The sequence below is a fragment of the Sus scrofa genome, chromosome 16, assembly GCF_054392235.1.
Source record: "Sus scrofa isolate SSC_HxYL_T2T_F1_AM1 chromosome 16, Sscrofa_HxYL_maternal_Yorkshire_Landrace_v2.0, whole genome shotgun sequence".
In the NCBI taxonomy this organism is placed as follows: Eukaryota; Metazoa; Chordata; class Mammalia; order Artiodactyla; family Suidae; genus Sus; species Sus scrofa.
In genome coordinates this window covers 39687955-39704861 of record NC_139398.1, presented here as the reverse complement: position 1 = coordinate 39704861, position 16907 = coordinate 39687955, and the positions used below count along the sequence as shown (strand labels likewise).

At 40.4% G+C, this 16907-nt stretch overlaps 1 protein-coding gene across 1 annotated transcript; it reads right to left on the bottom strand.

Annotated features, from left to right (window-relative positions):
• Positions 1-15539: 15539 nt before the first annotated feature.
• On the bottom strand, positions 15540-16100 carry LOC110257338 (annexin-2 receptor-like). Its single transcript, XM_021077106.2, has one exon. The coding sequence runs from the start codon at positions 16098-16100 to the stop codon at positions 15540-15542; it is 561 nt and encodes a 186-aa protein (XP_020932765.2).
• Between the last annotated feature and the right edge of the window lie 807 nt (positions 16101-16907).

The following is a 16907-nucleotide window of genomic DNA, read 5'->3' as shown; positions in this document are numbered from 1 at the left end:
AATGCAAAGATACAACTTTTTCTACCTGGGTTTACTAGTCTAATAAATTCATGTTATCTCTGTCTTTTGAAATTTGTCAACAAGAAAAATAAGGTGATGGTTAGCTGCGTATGTTAATGAAAACAAAAAACTGTAAAACACAAGTCATTTAAATAGGTATAAGTCAGATAAAAGTTTATATTAAGTTAAAATTAAATGATGGATATTCATTGACTATCTAAGTCATTTCCAGAGACGCTAATATATTGAAATATTAATTGCTAAACCTAAGTTGAAGTTGATCTACTTTTGCCTTCTTAATTTTTTACAAGGAGACGAAAGATATTTGGGTCTAGTAGTAAACATTTTCCCCTATATCAAAATTATGTAGGGAAAGACATATCTCTGTAAGAATTACAACTTGTTACGACTTATATCATGTTTGCTAATATATGTATTATATAAATATTCATAGCATGCTAATATATGAAAGTTTACAAATGTCAGCTTCCTAGTTTTCACTGGAAAGTAAAGCTTACTAATGGTTAACTATATAATCAATATGTGAAAGTAAAACTGCTAGAAACAATAAGACAGATGAGAAAAAACTGTATAACTTGAGAGGAAAATGGGACATGTTTTAATACACAGAGCATGAGAGCCATATATTATATGTTTTAGTTAAAGAAAAAAAGAGTAATTTTGTTCTAAAATAAAATGATTATTTCAAAAAAAGGCAAGAAAAAATCTAAGTGGATATATTAATTTGTGGGTGTAATTATTTTGTTGTGTTAAAGCTAGCATGAATAGATTTATCCATGAGGGTTTTTTAAAAAATGAGATAAATAATGCACTGACAGAAAACTAAAATTTAATTTTCTTTCTTTAATTTTCTGTTAAAACCACAAAATAGTTTAGATGATTTGCCTGCTCTTTATAAGATTAGAAAGGTTTTGATATATTTTCTATGTAATCTTAAAAACAAACCTTCTGTGCTTTATCAAAATATTTCCTGTGCTTTATTTTATAGTCTTTATCAGGTTTTTGATTACTTACATAACAAAGATTTTTCAATATTAAAAGAACTAAGGATTGTTTTTGCCACCTTTTTTTTTTTACTACTTTGTAACTTTCTGTGTTTGTCTCTGAAATCTTCTAATTATGTTTATTAGAATGGTTAACTAAATATTGTTTTACTGTGACCTGTGGTCCTATTTGGTCAAGTATTATACACCTTTTGGCATTTTTGACAAACTATCCAAAATCAAACCTGAATGAAGTTATTTTTGAACTTGAACTAACTTTGGAATTTTCCAGAGAGTCCCTGGAAAATCTCAAAAAGATTTGTTCTCTCCTCCTATAAAAAGACAAGATATTAAACTGATTAGGCTCATGGGATATGTTAAATTGCGTAAGAAACATTATTGAGGAAAAAGTGATAGGTTATATTTTATGTGTCTATATTATAAATATAAGATCAGAAATTATATGAAATCTTATATGTCCTAAATATTGGTATCAGTCATAATGTCAGTTATTATCTTAAAATATTGTAAATCACAAGAATGACCAAATTTACTTGTGATTTGCATCATTTCTTAGTGAACTGTCACTAGATATTTAACTATGGCTATTTTTTGTTTCTTGTCATTCATGGATAGTTATTGCTTTCTTTTTTAATTAAAGTATAGTTGATTTACAGTCTTGTGCCAATTATTGCTTTATTCTTGATTCTTCTCAGAAATCATTTACAATTACCAGCATGCAGAAATGCTTCATCTTCAAGAAATTCATGGAAAAGACTCTAGAATTTAAGTTCATGATAACTTGAAGATCATCACAGCAAACTGGGTAAGAATTTCCCAAACTAATGAATGATACTGATAAACTGTAATGCTAAAACTGGTACCCCAAGATCAAGCAAAACAAAAATTAATTAAATGAGACTGAATAAACTGAGGAAGATGATTATAATTTTTATGACTTTATTTGCAAAATTGTTGGTTCTTTAATGTTTTGTTTTTCTAGACTCTACGTATTTTCTCTGTTTTAAAAAGGCTATCTAGATCTTTATATACGTTCCTTTTTTTTTTTTTTTTTTTTTTTTTTGTCTTTTCTAGGGCCACACCCGTGGCACATGGAGGTTCCCAGGCTGGGGGTCAAATTGGAGCTGTAGCCTCTGGCCTATGCCAGAGCCACAGCAACTCAGGATCCAAGCTGAGTGTGTGACCTACACCACAGCTCATGCAACACTGGATCCTTAACCCACTGAGCAAGGCCAGGGATCAAACCCGTAACCTCATTGCTCCTAGTCGGATTCGTTAACCACTGAGCCATGGGAACTCCAACATTCTTTTTCTCACATGGCTATCTAGAACTCTAGACATTTGGTAAAATATACTATTGTGAACAAAAGTTGGAACATTGATCTTTTCCATCCCTATCCAATCCCTCCAGAATTCAGTACCTCTTATTAAATATTCTTATTTTTCATGACAATATAGGTAAGTACATAAATTTGACAGGAATCTGAACTCCTTGTAACAGGACACTACTGGACAGGCCCTTAGCTTTACTTCTTAGACTATAGAGACTTTTAAAGGTCTGTTCTGAGATGCCTTAATATCAGACAATTTTGAAGAGTCAAGGTTGACTTTATAGAGTCAATAAAGCCCCTTGGTTATTACCAACATTTTGACTGAAATGTCCTATTTGAGAAGACGCATAGAATCATGAGTCTTGATATATTTATGTAAATAACCAAGCCAAGTGAAGTGATACTAGATTAATTTTACAAACATATTAATTTCATTGTAATTACCTTTGATGAAAATTGGCTGAGTAGAATGTTTTCATAGAAAACCAAAATATACCCACTATCAGATTGTAGTTCTCTTCATTGTCGTTGAGGTTTTGTTGTTTATCTGTAAACTTTATAGAAATTACCAAAACAAATCATGTGTGGACAGCCTTCATGCCTTTTACTATGTGGGGCATTCAGAGAGTTCATCCGAACACCCAGAAACATCATCACAGTCAGTCAAACTGCAAACCAGGAAAATCTATCTGGTTAAAACTGTCATCCTCATTCCACCATGTGAGGCTGCTTGAAACTCAAATCTTCTCAACTGGTTGCTGTCCAGATTCAGAAACTGAGTTGATAATTTGCTCCAAGCATTAAGTTTTGTTTTCGTAGAAATGCCTTTGATTAAATACTTGACTGCACACATCCAATGAAAGCCGACTCAGATGAAAGCTCACCTACCACACTGCCTTCTGAAATAAAACATCCTCATGTCTATCCTCTCTGAAATAATCATGAGTATATCTTACTGATAATACATTATGTTGCACCAATGTAAATAATTCAGCAAAAAATTGTAATCCAATTACACATTATCAGACAAAAATTACAGGTTGACTTAGAAAGGTAAAACTGGAATCTGATATAATCAGATTTTTTTTTGGTTAAATCTTGGCTCCTTGGAATCTTTCCTTCTCAGTGTTTTTCAGCTTTTGTCTATTATTTTTTTTATGACCACCATGTTAATCTCTCTAGTTTATAGTATCCTCTCAAGGGTTTAATTGCCTTTGGGCAGTCACTCACACAATAAGTCCTATCCATCAGAACCTGGACAACTCCCAGAACTGGGTGATGGGTGTGCAGCTATTGATAATAGGCACTTTGCCACTACCATTTCAAATGTTTAAACAGTGGAGACTGCATGACTCTGAGTGCCAATGACTAGATCCCAGACAGAGTAAAGCTCTACTGATTTTCACACTCTTGGCTTGGTAAGAGAGTGACCAAAACATGGAGGGGGGAATTAAAAGAAAATAAAATGAGACAAGGCTTGAGAATTCCCCAAACAGACAAAATCATTTAATCCAGGTAAGCAAAACTAAACAGAGCTTGTTTCATGAATATAAGTGCAACTTTTCATGTGTAGTAGTTATTCTTGTAAATGCCTCTGAAAAATGATAAAAGAAAGTTAAGCTATCCTTCTAAATTTGTATAAGAAAACCACTTTTGGTTAACGAATCCGACTAGGAACCATGAGGTTGCGGGTTCGGTCCCTGCCCTTGCTCAGTGGGTTAAGGATCCGGCGTTGCCGTGAGCTGTGGTGAAGGTTGCAGACACGGCTCGGATCCCACGTTGCTGTGGCTCTGGCGTAGGCCGGTGGCTACAGCTCCGATTCGACCCCTAGCCTGGGAACCTCCATATGCCGCGGGAGCGGCCCAAGAAATAGCAACAACAACAACAACAACAAAAAGACAAAAGACCAAAAAAAAAAAAAAATAAAAAAGAAAACCACTTTTAACCAATCCTATACAGTCTGGAAACACCCACTGTAATTAACAATTGTTGCAGAGGTTAAACAACTTCCCTATTTTTACTTTATAAGCCAGCCTGTAATTGTAACATTGTGTCTTTGAGCTTCATACTAGACTTGGCTTTGAAATATCCCAGTTTATGGACAGTTTGTTTCTGGCTCAATGAAATATCTATATCAAGTAGAAATCTTTGCAATTTGGAAATTTCATTGTGGCTCAGCGGAAATGAATCTGACGAGTATCAGTGAGGACACAGGCTTGATCCCTGGCCTCCCTCAATGGGTTAAGGATCTGGCATTGCCGTGAGCTGTGGTGTAGGTCACAGACATGGCTCGGATCCTGCATTGCTGTGTCTATAGCATTGGAAGCTGTAGCTCTGATTGGGCCCCTAGCCTGGGAACTTGTATGTGCTGCCTCTGGTGTGGCCGTAAAGAAAAAAAAGCAAAAAATAAATTTAAATAAAAATAATAAATTAAAATTAATAATCATAAAGTTGGACATAAAATTTTAAAGTTAAAAAATCTTAAATAAAATATGACAAAATAGGCCATGCTTGAATGTCCCCCAGGCTACAGCATTTAAGTCCCTAGGCAAAACTAAGTCCATCTTATTTCAAGAAATACCTTAACTTAGTGTATTTCTTATACATGCCTCTGAACTCCATAAAAGAAATGTCATCTTACAAAAATGGTATAAGGTTACCCCTTTTTATAATACCGTGCCATCTGGACACTCCCAACCACAGCTACCAATCTTTGCTAAGGTTAACAACAATCTCTGCAGCTTTAGAGCAATCGCATAACATCATGCCTTTGAGCTTCCCAGTAGACCTGGGGCAAATGTGCTGTGACAGAAAAAGCCCCATCAAATACTACTAAGGGCATCGAAAAAGGGTACAGGGGCTCAGGGCTAATCTCATCGTCCCACCACTGTCAAAGAGTGTTAGGCAGACACTAGCTGTGTGAGGGCACAGAAAGCCATGGCTCAGGGAGAGGTGGGCCCCGCCAAAGGCATACTTTAGCTTTGGAGCGACGACCAATGCTGCAACTCCAGAGCCACTGGGACTTGCTCTTCCAAAACTGGAATTTGCTATGACTGAAAAATTGTAGGCTGGAATAAACCCCGACTTGTACCCTAAGGAATGGCTCCAGCGGGACTTGCTCAGTTTAGAAATCACTCTGACCCAATGCTTTATCCAAGCTGAGACTCAGGAAAGCCGACTGGGAGCACCTGAAATAGTGCCAGCTACAAGCAATGCCGACAACGGAGCACAGAACGGTGCACCCACCTAGGAAGAGTACCGAGAAAGAGCTAGTTTGGAAGAAAGAAACGGTGTGGCCACGGAGAAAACAACTCAATATAAACGTGTTCTGTGACAGATATGCCTCAGGCTCAGCACAGCCCGGGAAAGTGCAAGGGGAACAGGCTTGGTGCAAGCTTTGGGACCGCGGCTGTAAGACCGCATGGGGGTGGTTGGATGCAACGGTGCTAGAACCCGGTTAGGTCCTGGGAGTATTTGGGGGTTCTACTTCTGAGACCTTTGCTGCCCCACACTCTCCTCCTACCGGGGCAGAGAAATGGGCAGTTTTGGTGCAGCTATGGCCCAGGAAACCCCAAAGCTGCTTGTGTAGCAATGAAGTAGATGAGAAAGCGCCAAGTAGCTCTCATCTCAGAACTAGGACAGTGTTTGCTGCGTTCATGTGGAAAAAACGTCCTTATGGATGGAAAGACCGCCCTTGGCTGGCCGTGCGCCAATCAGAGGCTCAACCCTGAAAACTGCCTCCACGGACCTTTAAAAGTAGGGGCAAAACTTAGATTGAAAAAGATACATGTACTGGTATGTCTATTGCAGCACTATTCACAATAGCCAAGACATGGAAACAACCCATATGTCCATCCGCAGATGAATGGATTAAGAAGATGTGGTATATAAACACAATGGAATACTATTCAGCCATAAAAAAGAACAAAGTAATGCCATTTGCAGCAACATGGATGAACTAGAAACTCTCATACCAAGTAAAGTAAGTCAGAAAGAGAAAGACAAATACCATATGATATCACTTATACCTGGAATCTAATATCTGGCACAAATGAACCTTTCCACAGGAAAAAAAAAACTCATGGACTTGGAGAACAGACTTGTGTTTGCCAAGGGGGAGGGAGTGGGCCGGACTGGGATTCTGGGGTTAATAGATGCAAACTATTGCATTTGGAGTGGATAAATAATGAGATTCTGCTGTATAGCACAGGGAACTGTATTTAGTCACTTGTGATGGAGCATGATGGAGGATAATATGAGAAAAAGAATGTATAAATATGTATGACTGGGTCACTTTGCTGTAGGGTAGAAATCGACAGAACACTCTAAACCACCTATAATGGAAAAAAATCGTTAATTAAAAAGAAATGTAAAAGTACTGGGAGGGAGCAGGCTTCCCCGGCAAGTGACAACAGATGATGCCAGCCAGCAAGAAACATCAGGCTTATCATTTTCAATGATAAAAATATATAGTTACATCTGCATAATCCCAAACTACATGTCACTAGAAATAAAGCAGAAGGCCTGATTTTGAAATGACATCCCAGAGGCCAAATATTTGGTGACTGTGGCAACAGAGCTTGAATTCAAGGGGGTGGTTCCAACCAAGTGGGAGGGAAAAACACTGAGGTAGCCACCACTGAGGTAGTCTTAAAGCAGAATTGAAGATCCTTGCCCATGTGGATGCCCCAGGACCCCCTACGGTGGTGTTTGTAGGTTTTCTGGGTCCCAGGCAACCACCTGATCTGTAGTATTTGGCTTCCCTGAGGCTGAAGTTGGACCAGACAGGAACCCAAGGGTCAACTCCCAGGCAGTCCAGTCTGGGAAAAGTCCAAACTACCCATGGTACAGAGAAAGTCTGAGTCCGTATCATTCCTACTCCCAGCCACTGCCCCCCCCATTTTGATTTTAAAACAACTGTAATTTGGAGTGTGTAAATTGAAGATCCTCTAAATACATCATCCCCCATTTTAGCAGCTTCTGCCTAGGGAAAGTGAATGGAGCTAATGGCACAATTTTCACAGTTTGGAGGGCCAGGCGTGTCATTTGGGGCGCTGATCAGTAGGTCTTTGCCTGGAGCATGGGGCTCCCCACTGGGACCCATCTCTTCTCTGTACACTATAGCCAGGCGGGCACCTTCTTCTCTTTACAAGGCAGATGTCCACTTTGTTCACACCTGCGCAGACCTATCTCTGCTCCTTGGCACAGCAGTGCTGCAGCCAGCTCTTGGGGGCCACCACTGAAGTGCGCCCCCCACATCACTTGCCAGCGAGCTGTTCCTGCTCACAGGATCCATCATCTACAGACTTAGAGCCCACTTACAGAGGGGCTTGACATTTCTGGTCTCCAGAGCGTGCCCATTGTGGTTTCTAAATAAGGGTCTACATTTCCTAAGGTAAATGTATTTCCCTCTTGGTTCTGCGGATGAAAAGTCATGTCATACTCAAGCTAGGGAGAAAAAGGAGATTGTTTTCGTTGAGTCCAACTGAGGATTATAACCCAGGAGACAGGCAGACTCTCAGAAGCTCTGAGGACGGTTCCACCTGTCAGGAGCTAGCGATGTAGTCTTACACATTTTGGGGACAAAGAATCATGCATCATATTGACAAGTTCACCTTACACATAAAGTTCATCAGAGGTGTTTTGGTTGGGCTGTGCATGTTCAGAGCGAGCCTTTAGGTCAGGGTGACACCCCCCTCCCGTAGGGGATGAGAAAGAACTACTAACCTTAAAAAGGACAATGCTAGTGTCAGAAGAAAGGGGCCATCTTCCTTAAAGGCTGATTGCCTCCTCCTGCCTTGAGGAGGTCTCCTTAATGTATCGTGCAGAGGCACATGGCCCCTCGGGAAAGGGCCATGACCGGTGGGGACACGTTATGTCTGTTTTGTTTCTGACTTATTCTGATGGCCCTGCCATGGGGAAACGTATGACTTATGCATCATCCCCCCACCCCCTTTGATCATACGTTTCCCTTGATAGGAAGCATTAGGTGATCCAACATGTGGCCTCTCTAGGCCGCAGTGGTTGGTTCCCTGCCCAAGATCATGATGTCCCTTGATGCTAGGTCTTAACAAGCCAGTAAATATTTCCTTTCTGAGGGTTATACTAGTAGAATGCTTGGTAAGGATAATAGTTAATTTGAGGATGTCTAATGGACTTATGCCAATTTTAGCCTATATGTGTGTTGTACATGTCCATTATCTTATCTTAAAGTCATTTAAGCATTATTCTTTTTTGTTTTTTGTTTTGGCTGCTCTGTGGGTATATGGAGTTCTGGGGCCAGGGATCAGATTGGAGCCGCAGTTTCTGCACTGTAGCTGTGGCAACACAGGATTCTTTAACCCACTGTGCTGCCTAGGGGGTCAAACCTGTGTTCTAGAGCTGCAGAAGTGCTATCAATACTGTTTTACTGGCAGGGATTCCTAAGCATTATTATTTTAATTGGAGTTTTGAATATACATTAAAAGGCATAAGGGGGAGTTCCTGTAGTGGCTCAGTGGAAACGAATCTGATTAGGATCAATGAGGACGCAGGTTGGATCCCTGGCCTCTGGCCGTGGGTTAAGGATCTGGCGTTGTCGTGAGCTGTGGTATAGGTCACAGTCGTTGCTCAGATCCTGCGTTGCTGTGGCTGTGGCATAGGCTTGCACCTGTAGCTCTGATATGGGAACCTTCATATGCAATGAGTATGGCCTGAAAAACACCAAAAAAAAAAAAAAAAAAAGGCGTAAGGCATTATTACTCTATAAATGATAGGGATTATCATCAATATAGCCAACAGTTAGAACAAAGTCATAAGCAGAGTTTAAACTATGAATCCTGGGCTGAAAATGTTACCTAAGGTTTCATTTAGAATAGGAAGGGGATCTTTCAACATATAAATTTGATTTTTCATGTGTCATTAGATGAGCTGTATTTAGAGGGCTCATCTCATATGAAAATGCAACATTCAGTTTGGATTATAGCATAAGTTCCCCCTGGCAAAGCAGTTTTAAACGTGAGTCAGTGGATATTTTTACATTGTTTTCCCCACCACAGAACTTTAGAATTGAGTAAATTAATCAAATATAGAAAGCAAGCATAGAAGTATATGTTGCTGGGGAAGCATTTCATAGATTACACATTTGACCAATCATCTTAACTTGTACAATCATTGTCCTTGTGCTTTTGGCAGTAGACTTAAAGCAAGCAGTGCTACATGCTGTGAGTAACTTGATAGCTAGGAAAAGGATAGTAATACCTATTATGAAAATAATAACCACCTATGAAGCAGAGTGGAAAAAATTCCCTAGTCCTGAGGGAGCCACCTAAACAGATCATTTAGAGGGTCAGTCTTTCTTACATCTTTCAACCATTTTACCTTTTGGAAAATTTTTTCTATGTGCATCTCAATTTCTCCAGAGGTGTTTGACATAAGAGCAACTAATAGTGTAAACAATAGCACAATCCCTCCTTTTTGGCCAGTAGAAAATCCAAGGTTCTTGTCTTTTTTTTTTTTTTTTTTTGTCTTTTTAGGGCTGCACCAGTGGCATATGGAGGTTCCCAGGCTAGGGGTCTAATTGGAGCTGTAGCCTCCGGCATACACCACAGCCATGCCAGATCCAATCTGAGCCAAGTTTGCAGCTTACACCACAGCTCACGTCAACACTGGATCTTTTAACCCACTGAGGCCAGGGGTCGAACCCACAACCTCATGGTCCCTCGTCAGATTCCTTTCCGTTGTGCCACAACGGGAACTCCAGACAACTGTGTTTTAATAGAACTATTGGTCCTTTCTACCAATCCTGAGGATTAAGAGTAATGTGTACAGTGAAAATTCTGCATTGTAGGTCAAATCTTACAAACGAAGTTAATAATTTGTTCAGTAAAATGGGTTCTTTAGTCTCTATGTAACTCAGAAAGAATTCCACAAACTGAAATTATTCTTTCAAATGTAATTTGCCGACTGTAATTTGCCATTGCTCTTCACACTCCATCTGGTGTAATAAAATACATGCATTACTAAGATGTATTTGCAATCTTGAAGGGAGGGGCACCTGGATAAATTCTAACTTCAAAGGGCCCATTAGGGAGGGGAAAATGGCCTTGAGAACCATGTAGGGGTTTGCTAGGATTATATTTATGGCAGAGAGAACGTTGGCCATAAACCCTATGAGCCATAGTGGGAGAAAGTTTCCGGATATAATGCTTTACCATAACATCATTTTTTTTCAGGTGCCCAGTGGGAAGAAAAGTGATGGAATGTCATGTCAAGGAATGCACATGTTGTAGTAGAATTGAGCACTTATAGGTGCTACAGGCCTCTTATTTGGTCTGAAACATTTTTGTGAGAGGTGAATGAAATATTCTTCTTTTTCCTTTGGTACCTTCCTTTCACTTTCTGAAGCCAGTTGTTGAACTTGCAGAATAAATTGCAGAATCATGTTGGAGCAGAGAGAATTCTCAAATTTAGTTGGAAGGCTCATGGCCGTTTGTTTAGTGTAGCATAAGGCAACTGATTCCCTGTGGCCTCCATTGAATCAGATTTGGAGTATCCAGGTATTATTAAAATCCAGGTATTTTAATAACAGTCAGCTGTTCGGGCAATGGAATGGAATCTAATAGCTTTGGAGACTAGTGTCCATTTTTTACGGGCTGGCCAGAAGTGGTGATAATCCTTTCTGTTTTATAGCATTCCAAAATAAGAAACCACTTATAAAAGGTAGAATGACCGTCAGTGTAAATATTTGTTATTGGATCCTTGGCTAACTGACAAGCCCTAATAAATCAATTCACCTTGTTGAACTTATTTGGTGTCTGGGTCAATAAGAATTTTGTATTTTTCTGCTATTGTGGTTTTTGTGTACCCAACTTAATAATGTCCCTGATCATTCTTTCTCTCTTTCCTTCTTTCTTTCTTTCCTTCCTTCCTTCCTTCTTTTTCTTTCTTTCTTTCTTTCTTTCTTTCTTTCTTTCTTTCTTTCTTTCTTTCTTTCTTTCTTTGTTTCTTTCTTTCTTTCTTTGTTTCTTTCTTTCTTTCTTTGTTTCTTTCTTTCTTTCTTTGTTTCTTTCTTTCTTTCTTTGTTTCTTTCTTTCTTTCTTTGTTTCTTTCTTTCTTTCTTTCTTTTCTTTTCTTTTCTTTTCCTTATCAGTTCTCTAGATTGGATACTGCAGTGCAGTGCGGAGGCTCATTTTTCTGGGTTTTTCACTGGATGGGGATTCTTTTTTTTTTTTTTTTGGTCTAAAACTTTTAGGGCCGCACTTGCAGCATATGGAGGTTCCAGGCTAGGGGTTCAATCAGAACAGTAGCTGCTGGCCTACACCACAGCCACAGCAACACCAGATCCTCAACCCACTGAGCAAGGCCAGGGATCAAACCTGGATGCTAGTCAGATTCATTAACCACTGAGTCACGACAGGAACTCCTGGATGGGGATTCTTTTGAAGCCACATTATTTTCTCCATATCTTACAAGAAATGTATACGGTTTTTATCATTCTTTACAGGAAAAAGTAAATGGAGAAGATTGTGTGGGCACTCATTAGCTATCTAAATTTGGATATCTCTCTATACATGGGATGAGTGGATAAAGAAATTGAGCTTATTTCATTCTAAAATGCATCTATGTTTACCTCATATCAATTTCTATGTTCATTTGTGAAATCTAGAAAATATTCTTTCTCCCTTTCCTTCTTTATTGAGGAAAAAATTGGAATGTAAATTTTAGGTATACAACATTATAATTTACCCTCTATGTTCATTACAAAGTGATCATCCACCAAATTCTAATTACCACCCACCACCTTATTCTTGACTCTTTTTATCATTTCAACTTCCCTCAACTCCTTTCCCCTCTGGTAACCATCAGTATGTTCTCTGTGTCTATGAGTTTTGGTTTTGTTTTGTTTGTTCGGGTTTGTTTGTTTGTTTTTTTTTTTTGTTTTGTTTTGTTTTTTTTGAAAGAGTCTACATATGAGGGAAGTCATTTTTTTTTAATCTTTTACTTTCTGAATTACTCCTCTTAGCATAATATCCTCAAGTTCCAAACATGTTGTTATCAAGGGCAAGATTTCATACTTTTTGTGGTTGAATTGTATTCCATTGTGTATATATGCTATATCTTTGTTATACACTCATCCATCAATGGACACTTAAGTTACTTCCATGTCTTGACTATTGTGAATAATGCCATTATGAACACTGAGGTGCATTTTTCTTTTCAAATTAGTGTTCTTATATTCTTCAGATAAGTCCCAGAAGTGGAATAGCTGAATTGTCTGGTAGTTCTATTCTTAATTTCTAGAAGAATCTCCGTACTGTTTTCCCACCAACAGTGTATGAGAGTACCCTTTTCTTTACATCCTCACCCATTATTTTTTGTCTTTTTGAGACTAGCCATTCTTTTTTTTTTTTTTTTTTTTTTTTTTTGGTCTTTTTGCCTTTTCTTGGGCCGCTCCTGCGCGGCATATGGAGGTTCCCAGGCTAGGGGTCTAATTGGAGCTGTAGCCACCAGCCTACGCCAGAGCCACAGCAACGCGGGATCCGAGCCTCGTCTGCAACCTACACCACAGCTCATGGCAACGCGGGATTGTCAACCCACTGAGCAAGGCCAGGGATCAAACCCGCAACCTCATGGTTCCTAGTCGGATTCATTAAACACTGCGCCACGACAGGAACTCCGAGACTAGCCATTCTAATAGGTATGAGGTGGTATCTCATTGTGGTTTTGATTTGCCTTTCCTTAATAATTAGTGATGTTGAGCATCTTTCACGTGTCTATTGAGGTCCTTTCCTGCTAGATTATTTTTGTTTTCCCTAATTCCGTTCCCATCTTGAAATTATACCATTTCTAGATTTGAGAAAATAGCTACCTAGTAAATACCTTACTGTTTCATATTCCTGACACTGAATTACATGAATCACAATCATGTAAGAAATTTTGTCATCATAGACATTCGTGAAAATTCCTTTTGCTTGCCTAGTAAATTGTATAAAAATTCCAACATCTTTCTTTATCACATGGGTTTGTGCTTTGGCTGTTGTGGAAGGACAAGGAGCCCAGGCAAGGGTGCCATTCAGGTTCAAGACAGTTAAAAAAAAGAAAGAAAAGAAAAAAATAAAAATTTAGATGGAGTACACAGAGCCCATGACTAGAAATAGTTATAGGTAAAGGCAGCAGTCAACTATACCAGAAAGGAATTTTCTCTAACAATGAAATAGATGCTCACATATTGCAAGGACCCCAGCTTTCCACCAGCAAAGGACATTTCTACCGTATTCAGCATTGCTAGTCAGTTTCATAACAAAAACAACCTAAATTTTTAATTTTACATATTGGTAAATATACTACTTATATTAAAATTATTCTATAACATTTAATAAAATACTAGTGTCTAACATATGTTATGATTTAAAATGTAGGAAGTTGGGGAAAAAAAAAAGACAAAATGTAGGAAGTTGTAAAGTCAGAGCAAGGGTTTGTCTGATAGTGTAACCCTGTCTGCATGGTCTAGGACAGTCCCAATAATCAATCACTTCTATGACTACTTATGCTACTTTGGATGGAGTACACCTGCCATACATATATATTTTTTGTCAAATGGGTTTTGTACTGAAACTTATACACACAAAAGAGTAGGTTACACAAAATGTTGGATTTTAGTCTTGCTGGAAGAACTGCACTCCAAATCCTGCTAGTGATTCCTGACAAGTGAATTTATAGAGAACTGTCAGTCTTTCCATGGATCCAAGGACTATTTCATTTATTTGGCTAAGAGATTCAGGATTTGAAATTACTACTGAAAAACTGAGGATAAAAATTTAAAGTTATTTATTTCCAGTTCTTACTGATTTCATTTTTCATATACATTCTTTAACAAAAGACATAGTAGGAAATTAAAGTAAGTTAATAAAGACATAGCTGGGTCTATAACACACATCCATGTGCTCACATCCTCTGGTTAATGTGTTGTATTTCCCATGCTTAGGCCTCACTGGAAAAAAATCCATTTGAGTTTGAAAGACTAAAATATTACCTTGTGGTCCTACAGTGGTGAAAAGAATACTTTGGCAATTCCCTGGGTACAGGCTAGTGTTACATACTGGTTGAGACACAGCATTCAGTCTGCAAAGATGGCACGTGGAATCCTGGCATGGGGAAGGGGAGAAAAGGTGGGGTTGGGTGGGATGCCAGAAAGTAGAGGTGAGGTGAAGGGATTACTGGAAATAGTTCTGCTCCCTGGAGAGCAAGTTTCCACTTCCACACACATGTGGTGAGCTTAATGCCAGTGAAGGATTTTACCCCTAGAGAAATCACGGCAGTTGAGAGATTTTCAAAATAACTGTATTAGTACTTATGAATCGTTTATACTTTCCCTGACTTTGTTCCCTAAGTGCCCTGTTTCAATTCCAGATTTGGTGGATTCACTAGATCAACTCTGTATGTAATAAGATGTTAGGCACCTAGGAAAGTCGCTAAGTTACAGTTAGGATGTGAAGCCAGCCTGCCTGCTCCAGAATCTGGCTGCAGAAACCCCACCACAAAACACAATTCCTAGTTTTCTCTTATCCAAGGCACCAAGGCTTTCCCTCTCGGCCCCAGTGCACTGGCTCCAGGTCAGCTCAGAAGTGGTGTGAGCTGAAAATCAAGTCTACGGGCCAATCAGAGGGAAAAAGAACTCATACAAGAAAGTGCCTGAGGGACACAGAAGCTCTGTGTTACTGAAGGCCAATGGTTGCACTGGAGGCCATAGAGCCACAGAGCCATGTGAGGATGACTGGAGGTCCAACTGGAAGGGGAAAGGGCCAGAGCCAGGGAGCAGGAGTGGTTCTCCAGCGAAGTGGAGTTCTCATGGCCTCTCTTTGAGGGGTCTCTTGGAGCCCGGTATGTGTGGGCCAGGTTGACCATGGCTTTTCTGGATCCCTGGCTGCCTGCCATGCCCCAGAGACCCCTCCAATCTCCCTGTACCCACCAAACCAGGGAATAGAGGGTCCCAGCTGGCACAGGCCAACCTGTCCCTGCGCCTAGTCCTTCCTCAAAGTCAAAGCAAGAACACACCAGAAAGATGTTGGAATTTTGTACCATTTATTAGATAAGTGACAGAAAAATCCACAAATGTCTATGAAGATGAAATGTTACATGATTGCTAAATGGAGAAGTGTCTTTGTAATAACAGCAGTCGCAGGGATTTATCTGATGAAGGGTCTCAGCGATGATGGCTCCTGGGCCCAAAGGCTGCTGGCTTGGCAGCCCGGGGGCTTCCCAGCCACTGCAGGTAGATCTGCAGCCACCAGTGTTGGGACATCAGGTGGTGCCTTCCCAGGCCAAGAGGAGGGCGATGCTCCGATCGGGTCCCCGAGGTCAGAGGTCTCGGCTCCCAGCTGTTGGCCCCTGAGCGCCAGAAGACTCGCCCAGGGAAGCGCTGGGGGCGGGCGGCGGCCGCTTCTCCCCGGGGCGCCTGTGGCTGGCGGCGGGTCCCGGGCGTCGTGGGCGTGTGCGGGGCCAGCGGCTCGGCGCTCGGCCTGCAGGCGCTCGGAGCTCGGGGTCCGTGCTTCGGGCAGAATGGGCGCAGCAGCCCGCAGGGGGTCGAGAGGAGTTCCCGACTGACGTCCTGGTCGTCCCAGGAGAGCTGGCCCAGACTGGGATACAGAGGGAGCTGCCAGCCTCCGGGGTCCCCGGAGCTCAAGATTTGCAGCGCCTCTGGTTCCTGGGAGTCCTCTGCCGAATCCCAGGCGTCGCGCACGCAGCGGGGAACCGTCTGCTCCATGGCTTTGCGCAGAGAGAGGAGGAAATGTTTTCCGGGGTCCCTTCCTGGCGAATTTATACTTTGCCTGGCCCTTGGGGATCCAATCAGAGGGTGTGAGGGTGGGCGGTGCCATTTTCTCAGGTTGCAAATAGCTTTAGGAAGCGGGGACGTGAGGAGGTTCTGGGCAAATCCAATCTTCTTGGGTGGAGTTGGCTGAAGGTGAATCAGTTTTGTCGACTTGATAGGGTTAATTGTTGTTGTTGTTGTTGTTTGCCTGTTTGATTGTTTTATTTAAAAAATTTTAAAAAATGTCCCCATCTTCTAATAGCTGAAATGCTGTTTTTATTACTCAACGAATTTATTACATTTATAGCTGTACAATGATCATCACAATCCAGTTTTATAGTACTTCCATCTCACTCCACCCCAGCACGTTCCCCCACCCCTCAACCTGTCTCCTTTGGAAACCATAAATTTTTCAAAGTCTGAGTCAGTATCTGTTCTGCAAAGAAGTTCATTGTGTCCTTTTTTCAGATTCCACATGGAAGTGATAGCATTTGATGTTGCTGCCTCATTGTCTGACTGACTTCGCTCAGCATGATAATTTCTAGGTCCATCCATGTTGCTCAGCATGATAATTTCTAGGTCCATCCATGTTGCTAAAAATGCCGTTGTTTTGTTCCTTTTAATGGCTGAGTAATATTCCATTGTGTATATGTACTACATCTTCTTGATCCATTCATCTGTTGATGGACATTTAGGTTGTTTCCATGTCTTGGCTATTGCAAATAGTGCTGCAATGAACATCCGACTACATGTGTCTTTGTG